The sequence below is a fragment of the Molossus molossus genome, unplaced genomic scaffold, assembly GCF_014108415.1.
Source record: "Molossus molossus isolate mMolMol1 unplaced genomic scaffold, mMolMol1.p scaffold_m16_p_20, whole genome shotgun sequence".
Taxonomy (NCBI): Eukaryota; Metazoa; Chordata; class Mammalia; order Chiroptera; family Molossidae; genus Molossus; species Molossus molossus.
In genome coordinates, this window is record NW_023425356.1 from 20,517,681 (window position 1) to 20,526,166 (window position 8,486).

The 8,486-nt window shown below is 49.1% G+C and overlaps 1 protein-coding gene across 2 annotated transcripts; it reads right to left on the reverse strand.

Annotated features, from left to right (window-relative positions):
* Positions 1-1,008: 1,008 nt before the first annotated feature.
* RIIAD1 (regulatory subunit of type II PKA R-subunit domain containing 1) lies at positions 1,009-8,240 on the reverse strand. 2 transcript variants are annotated; one of them, XM_036273423.1, is made up of 5 exons: positions 8,138-8,240; positions 7,597-7,673; positions 2,932-2,978; positions 1,705-1,832; positions 1,009-1,116 (listed from the first exon to the last, which is right to left on the reverse strand). In XM_036273423.1, the coding sequence occupies exons 1-4, from the start codon at positions 8,168-8,170 to the stop codon at positions 1,762-1,764; spliced, it is 228 nt and encodes a 75-aa protein (XP_036129316.1). In that variant the 5' UTR covers positions 8,171-8,240; the 3' UTR covers positions 1,009-1,116; positions 1,705-1,761. The 2 variants fall into 2 exon arrangements, with proteins under 2 accessions (XP_036129316.1, XP_036129315.1); XM_036273422.1 differs by lacking the exon at positions 8,138-8,240 and adding an exon at positions 7,885-7,968.
* Between the last annotated feature and the right edge of the window lie 246 nt (positions 8,241-8,486).

The window sequence follows — 8,486 nt, forward strand, 5'->3', positions numbered from 1 at the left end:
TTCCAAATAACTTGATTTGGGGGAAGAGGAGCCACCTCACTTTTTTGGCAGTTGACAATGCTTTTTGGGTCCTCCATTTGACAGGGAGAGTTGGTCAAGTGATGATAACTATTTTTGGAAGATAGTGACAGCCCTTTGGAGTAAAAAGAGGAACAGGACAGAATGCAAATTCTCAATTATAGTCCCAGATCTGTATTAACTGGTAAACTAACAGAATGTTCTATTGGTCAGGTAGCCCACTGAAATCTATAAGGAATACAGACGACACTGGGCATGGGCAGGTCTATTGAAACAGTATGGTCCCTGGACCTAGAAGGCCCAGAGAACTTTTCAGAACATGTGTGGCCAAAAAAAATGGAAAATAAAATGATACTTGACCTTTTTCATCCTCAAAGTTTGTTTTCTAACTGCTTAGCTGAATAAATAGAAAGCAGAAGCCCATGAGAACCTAAATGTCTTTATTAAAGGTCTATTTATAATGTATTTATGAATTATAATAAAGGTGACTATATTATAATAAAAAATAAATAAGTAAATAAATAAAAATCCTCAAGAACAAGGTGCATCACCTCTCTGAATCAACTGTTAGGCTCACACTTCAGTGTTCATTGACCCTGAATGGGTTTTCTACGTCTAATTTCATCCTCCCTTGCTGTTCTTCCAACCCAATTCCTCTTATTGTTTCCATGGAAATAAAAGTTAATCACCTATACACTGAACAGTAACCCAGGAAGTAAGATAAAGAAAACAACAAAAGCCACTGCTGAAGGGTGGACTGTTTCGGTACCACCAGGGCCAGCTGCGGTCCCCGGGGTCCCCACCCCGTTCCCTCATCCGGTCTTGGCTCTGGGAGCGGGTGGCCTGGAGGGTGGGGAGTACACATTACGGAAACAGCCAGCTGACCTGACTGAGAGCCCATGGGCTGCCTACCAGGTCAAAGCAGGGGCAGAGCCCCCCACGAAGGATGTCTTCCTCCTCCTGAGTGAAATAAAGCAGAGAGAGCAGGAAGGTCTGTTTTTAATGAGTATCTTTAAAAGCCTTTGCAAAGCAGACAGAGCCCAAGGCAGCTTGGAAACCCACACGGATGACAACAGGACTCTCTCATTTCCAGATGCCCTGCAAAACAGAAATGGTTCTGCTAAATCAGGAGTGTGGCTTTTTTCCACCTCACAAAAAAAAAAAAATCCCAACCTTCAAAACCATCTCAGAAGTCATCCTGCCTGTACAATGCGTGATGGCCCTGCTGGCCGAGCCTGGCTGGAAGGGAAGGGGAGCAGAAGAGCGCCCAATCCAAATGCAACGAGGAAAGTGCCCCACCTTTCCCAGAGGCCTCTGCCCCCACACCAAGGACGGGAGGAAAGGAGTCTCTGGAACTTTGCAGTCTGAGAGCTGTCTTCATACAAGCAGGCCCCACCCCAATTTCCCTGGCACTCTCTCTACCCCTAACTATTCCCACTTCATTTTCTTCATCCATTTCACCAGAGTGAGAAGACAAATGTCTCTTTCTGCCATGGACATGCTAGACAAACCTTGGGCCCTCTCTTCACAGCCCCTGGTCCCCAAAATAGTGTCAGGAAAACGAAACACGTGCATGAAACTTGTCTTTCAGCTCCTCTGTTTGCTTTCTTTCACACTCTGGGCCCAGAAGCCAGTGCTTATTTTCACAAGAGTGAAGGAGCCTGTGCCAGTGAGGTTAACACCCACCCCCAGGCTGGATTCTTTCTGGGCTCTCTCAACAGCTGAGCATCATGATTCTTCTAATTAAGCTGCTTTCTTCTCCTTAATTAGCTGCATGTGAATCTTGTTGGGAAGTCTTGGATCTGTGAAATAGTCTAGGATAAGAATCAAAAAGAAGAAATTATCGAAACCCAAGGGACAAAGACTGAGGGGGAGACAGTGTACTGTTAAAAAGTTAAGATGGCTCAGTCTTAGCAGGACTGTTACGGGTGGTCCCGCATCACAACGTAATATGAGATGTCACAGCAATCGCTGTGATCCCTGCCTGCCCACCCCCGTGGCCCCCCACATCCCCGGCATTTCGGAGCCTGCCAGCACCAGCATTCCCACAGGCTGGCTCCCGTGCCCCCACCCTGCCCGTCCTCGGCCTGTGACGCACAGGGAGCCATCAGGAGGGCTGAGGGAGCCTCTGGCTTTCTGCTCTCGGCCCATCTTGGGGCCCAAGTAAATGCCAAGTATTATTCTTGTCTCCACTCAGCTTGCCAACTGCTGCTCTGATGTCACGCCCTCTCTGAGAACATCCTCTCAGAGGAGCTGGGCTCCCTGCTCTCCGACAGTGACGACAGAAGAGGGTTTTTATACACACAGCATATGTGAATCAGAGGCATCTGGGGTGGCGGCAGAGCTGTCTTCAGATTCCCTTAGAAATGGTTTGAGGATGTAACCAACTCCCAGGGCTAACAGGACCCAAGAAATCACCCAGCCCAGCCCCTCCCCTCTAAATACCATTGACCTTAAGCCATCTGGGGGCAGTGGAGCCCATTAGAGTCACCTGGGGAGCCTTTAAAACCGTGGAGGCCAAGCCCCACCCCAGACTAATTAAATAGAGACCCCCTGGGGGTGGGCCTGGGCCTCGGTGTTGTAAACACTCCCCGGGTGATTCTAATGGGCCCCAGGGCAGGGAACCCTGCTTTGAGGTTCCCAAGGAAGACGCTGCCACTGTGTTGCTTCGGGAATCTCAAAATCCTTAACCCTCGCCGTGAGGAAGTTCTGCCTCATTTCTTACCTGTCCTCATTGTGAGGAAGTGACAGTGGACAAAAGAGCCTTCTGAAGGAAGCTCCCTTAGGGGACATCAGGTGAAGACAAACCCCAGACTCTGCAGGGAGACTCCTGGGATGGTCTGACTCTAAAGTCACAGCAACACTCCCTGGGGTGGCTTATCGAACACCCAGAATGGACACTGCCTGACTCACCTGCAGCAAATTCTCGGATATTGTCTGGCCTTTTCAGAAACAGTTCTCTGGAAAACATGAAGGGACAAAGCAGGAGGGAAAGCAGGCTTTCGGGCAGGTGGCCGCGGCTGTGGCACTTTCAGGGCAGCTGTGCTGCAGCCAGAGCAAGCTTGTCACATGCTCAGCAAACACGGTCCCAGAACAGGGACCAAGCCGAGCGGGCGGCAGCAAAGATGAAGACCGCGATGCCCATCCCGAGGGGCGGGGGACAGATACGCAGGCCCCCGATCTTCTGAGTTAGCTTTACCGTGAATCCCCATGGGAGATCGGGGTGGACCACAATAAAACTAAGCTGAGAAGGTGGACATAAGAGGGACCGTGACCCTCCAGCCCAGCAGACAGTCCCAGTGCCACTGGGGAGTCAAAAACACATTAGCTCACGCGTAGAGTTTTGTGGTTCACAAATATCATCTCACTTTACAACCCGGTGAATGACTGTGTCATTTTACATATAAACACACCAAGCCTCCAAAAGGTTAATCATTTGCCCGAGTTTATAAAGCGAGTAAATAAAGGAGAGAGGGCCAGCGTCTCCCCACAGTTCCTCAGGGCCACCTGCCCCTTGGGCATTAAGAATTTTCTTCCCGCCCTGGCCGGTTTGGCTCAGCGGTTAAAGCGTTGGCCTGCGGTCCGGAGAGACCCGGGTTCGGTTCCCGCTAAGGGCACGTACCTCGGTTGCAGTTTGTCCCCGGCCCTGGTCGGTCATGCGGGTGGCAGCCACTCGATGTGTCCCTTCACATCGATGTTTCTCTCTCTCTCTCTTCCTCTCTCTCCCTCCCGCTCTATCTGAACAAAAAATGGAAAAATGTCCTCGGGTGAGGATAAAAAAAAAAAAAAAAAAAAAGAATTTTCTTCCCTTCTTCTCCCTCAGTTCAATGTGAGAATTAGAGTGTCCAGACGACATGTACATCATTGTATTAAGTAAGAGAGATTGATATATTTTTAAAGATAAAATATAGCCCCACCTCAAAGAAATTAGTGTTCCTAAATGTCCAAAAGGCCACCTCTAGGAAATGCTACAAGGGGGATATTAGTGTGCTGGGAGATCAGAGACAGAAAGTCACTGAGAGCAGGACCCCAAAAATCCCCACAGCGCTGGCCCTTGAGAGGACCCTTGAGGTGCTCGTGGCATTTCAGTGCAGGACGAGGACTGAGGGACAAAAGCACTCCAGACCCAGAGAAGCCCCAAGAGCAAAGACTCTCAAATGAAAACAGCCCATGTCCTATAGACGGTGAACTCCTCAAGGGTAGGTACTAGGATGTGTCCACCTCTGTACCCCCGGGGTCCAGAATAGCCTTCAGGGAGTGTCAGCACCCCTCCGTGAGGTCAGTAGAATGATCAAGAAGGTTCAGCCTGGCTGGAGTAGGGAGCATACGAAGGAAGTAGTGGGAAGCAAAGGAGGCTCTATTATGGGGTTCATGAAGGCCAGGGAGAGACATTTGTACTCAATTCAAAACACAGTGGCAATGCATAAAGAAAGCCTGGCACAGCCACAGGGTGGAATAAAATACAGGAAAGGGAATGGGAATCTACAAGACACTGTTGGGCAAAAAAAGCCAGGCACAACAGAGTCCAGATTGTAGGAATCCATTTATATAAGGGCAAACCAGATCTGTACTGTTAGAAGTCAGGATGCTGGCTACATTTTGTGGGGAAGTGACTGGAAGGGGCCTCCAAGGGCCTAAGGTGCTAGTCAGGTTGTATTTCTTTTTTTGTTTGTTTGTTTGTTTATCCTTACCCAAGGACATTTTTGCATTTATTTTCAGATAGAGCTGGGGAAGGGAAGAGAGAGAGAGAAACATCAATGTGAGAGAGACACATCAACTGGCTGCCATCCACATGACTCCAACCGGGGCCGGGGACATACTGCAACCAAGGTTCGTGCCCTTAGCGGGAACAGAACCCGCGCCTCTCTGGACCTCAGGCCGACACTCTAACCGCTGAGCCAAACTGCCCAGGACAGGTTCTATTCCTTGATCTTGATGCTCGTGCCATGTTCTCAGCTTGTGAAAGTTCATCCAGCTCAGGCTTTGCCATTTTTCTATTCTTTGTACCTCAATAGAATGTTAAAAAAAAAAAAAAAGCAATGGTGTGGATCCACTGAAGATTTTTCCAGCCAAGGAATGATATGATCGGTGCCGTACTGAGAAAGAGTCATCTGCCTGGGTATTTTCAAATTTAATAAAGCCTTTCTAAAATTCCACTCTGCTAGCATATCTCCAGCCTAAAACCTGAAGTCTCTTGAGTGCCTAAAATATGTTAGATCCTTACTCTTCCCATTTTTTAGGTTCAGAATCCAAGGTTTAGGAGTTCTGTACGCTGTGTGTATGAGTATAGACTGGAGAGTTGCGGCTGAATGGCCATAAATCACTAGGATCAGAAAACCCAAGTGGGGCGCTTGCTTCCCAACAAAAACAGTTCAGAGCTTCTGGTGGCTTGGAGTGAGCCTAGATCAGAGACCTACACCACAGGTGAAGACAGATGTGCTGCCCAAGATTCTGTCCCCTCTTTTCCCTTCCTCTTTTTCTCTGGAAGGACCATCTGAAGCATCCGGTACAGGAGAGGGGCTGATTCTGGTTCATCCTGGCACGACCCAAGGGAAATAACAATAACGCCAAACAAACGAGAGCAAACCAAACTTCAAACACTTCCTCACCCCTTCCCACCTCCACTCCTGAAAGAGAAAGGCCTAAAAGGGGCCAGGAGGATTTCATGTAGGGAGCTTCCGAGACAGCAAAAGAAGAAGACTGGTGGCCCTTCCTCGCCCGGGGAAGGAAGGAAGGAAGGAAGGAAGGAAGGAAGGAAGGAAGGAAGGAAGGAAGGAAGGAAGGAAGGAAGGAAGGAAGGGAGGGAGGGAGGGAGGGATGCTGGGGTTGTTCCTGCAGCAGCTAGGTGATGTCCAGCTCCTGGAAGTTCCTGGAAGAGAAGTAGGGCCATCCCTGACATGTGACTAAAACAGCGCCCTCTTTTGTCTGTGAACAACACAGACGGTGACTGAACAGCTGTCTCCAAGCTCCCTGCTGGAATTAGTCCTAACTTGGATTGTAAGCTCCCCAGGATAGGAAGGCTATCATCCTTATTTCCCTTTAGAACAGCGGTTCTCAACCTTCTAATGCCGTAACCACTTAATACAGTTCCTCATGTTGTGGTGACGCCCCCCACCCCGAACCGTAAAATTATTTTCATTGCTACTTCATAACTGTAATTTTGCTACTGTTATGTCTTAGGCGACCCCTGTGAAAGGGTCATTCAACCCCCAGAGTGGTCGCAACCCACAGGTTGCGAACCGCTGCTTTAGAAGAAAGGGTACAAAAAGCGATGGCCTAATCCCCAGGGCTGACATTCACAGAGGACCCTCTAAACTACCTTTTGCCCAGGCCTTACCCTTGGCCCAAATAAAACCAACCTTCACAGACAGGTTTCAGTTTTCCCTTTTCTCTGTCCACTCCTGCTCTCTGAGAATCTGCTGCCACTTGCAGAAATGGCAAGTAGATTCTTTATGTAAAATATAAAGAATACTGAAATCTAGGAAAAACAAAGGGGACTGGGAAAAAAGACACCTCTCCGGGTCTTCTTTTGAGAAGAGAAAAGAGAACCCCACTGGCAGCTTCCCAGCTCCCATGTGCTTACAAGGCAACACAGTGGGAAAACCAGGGCTTTGGGTCCTGGTTCAGCAAGTTAGAGAAGGTACTTCACTTCTCATAACTTAACTTGAGAGCCTGTAAAATAGAAATGATAATAAGCTATCTTTTGTAGAGTCGCTGGGAGGATCAGCAAGAGTGTACCAAGATGCCATCACTGTGTGGGCTTTGGGGACACCAAACATGGCTCCACCAGCTTAGAGCTTTGGTCCAGGGAGAGAAACTGAAGATTGATTGACAAAGCGATCGCAATACAGTGTGATAACTGCTACTGTAGGAAACCAACACAGTGTCTGCAGATGAAAGCCATTACTGCTATTTAAACCTTGCCTGTCTGTCTACAGCCACAGTATTTGAGAGAGTTCTATTATTTTCATCCGTTGCTGCTCCTTGATTTCTCCCCTCAGTTGTTTGCCTTTTATCCCATTAGGAGATTTTTCTATTCAAACAAATGCCACACTGAAAGTGTTGGAGAAGGAAAGAACATGCTCCGGAAAATGGTCTCTTCCCTAAGACTTACAGAGAAGTGACACCTAACTCTCAGAGTCTTTCTACAACCATGTTTTCAGGTTGGGAAGGGCCAGAAACCTGAATTTGTAAAAAAGTTTGAGTGATCTTGTTAAGAGTCTCTGATGGAGAAGAATGTTCTATTCCAAAAGTCTACCTATGAGTTTCTCAATGACGGATTCCTTCTTCCAAGGGTCTTAAGGTACATAGTTGCCCTTACAGCTACAGTGGGTTAGTATGAATATTTTTGAGAGTTTAGAGATAACTAAAGGAAACCTCTAGGAATAACTCAAGACAACCCAGGGTGCCACAAATCCCAGGGTTGGGAAAAATGAAACCTTAGGACATTGTGTAACTTTCAGACCCTACAGGAAGCAGTAGGAAGTGCTGAAAGAAAGGAGTCACTCGCACTCATCTCTCCCCAGGTTTGGTAAAATGTTCCCACCAGTTGCTCAGTGCGTCTGGAATACCACCTACCTGAAAAAACCACTTATGAGCAACGCCACTTCTTTGTGGGTTCTTAGGTACTTTTCGTTAGCAATCCGCGTCTGAATCTGGGGACAAGAGCAAAGTGTCACGCTCCTTGAGGAGGCCGATTTCAGGGTTCAAGCCCTGGAGCACGTGTCAAGGGTTGGGGTTCTCCCCCCAGCCTTCCGCCCCTTTATCAGGAACAGGCTCCCCCTCTCTCCGGGTCCTCCTCCCTGACTGGGCCCTTATCCTGGGGGAGCTGCGCTTGGGTGGAGGCGAGGGCGGAGGTGCACCCACCTTGAACTCGCGCAGCTGCTTCAACTGCGCGGGGCTCAGCGCCCCGGGGTCAGGCCCCAGCTGCCCGCCCTGCAGCGTCGCCATCTTGTCACGGTCGTCAAGACGACGGGCGCGCGGTGAGGCCCCGCCCCGGCCGCCCCTGCCCCGCCCCCAAGCCCGCCGGCTCCAGCTGCCTGGCGGAGCCGAGAGAAGCAATGTGGGGCGTCTCGGAAACGGGGGTGAGCTCAGGAGCGTCTCTAAAGGATCTCCTTACCCAGAGTTGAGGACTGATTTCCGACTTGATCATATATGCAATAAGCCTTTCTTCTTGACAGCCCCCCAGCTTCAAATAGTTTTTTTTCTTATTTCTAGAGCAAAGCTGGAACGGTATTCCTTAGGAAGAGTCTCCCAGAATCTGGTTCCTGACCCTCTCTTGGGCGGAAGCTGGATGAAGCCTAGTGGTAGAGAAAGAATCCAGGCTTCTCCCCTTCCCGCCCGGAAGCCAAACCCTCTCTGCCCTGTAGACCCTTGACATTGACACGCTGGATTCTTAAAAACACGAAAGCACCCCACAGGATGGAGTGAGCTGAATCTGCAAAGGAAGGAACACTCTCAGACGAAGA

Excerpts from the sequence above, each read along its gene's own strand:
- RIIAD1 (XM_036273422.1), bottom strand. The coding sequence starts at position 7,968 with ATGGCGACGCTGCAGGGCGGGCAGCTGGGGCCTGACCCCGGGGCGCTG. Across the intron at positions 2,979-7,596 it reads CTCATAAGTGGTTTTTTCAG|AGAACTGTTTCTGAAAAGGC; the intron begins GTAGGTGGTATT and ends CATGTTTTCCAG. Across the intron at positions 1,833-2,931 it reads TATCCGAGAATTTGCTGCAG|ACTATTTCACAGATCCAAGA; the intron begins GTGAGTCAGGCA and ends TTCTTATCCTAG.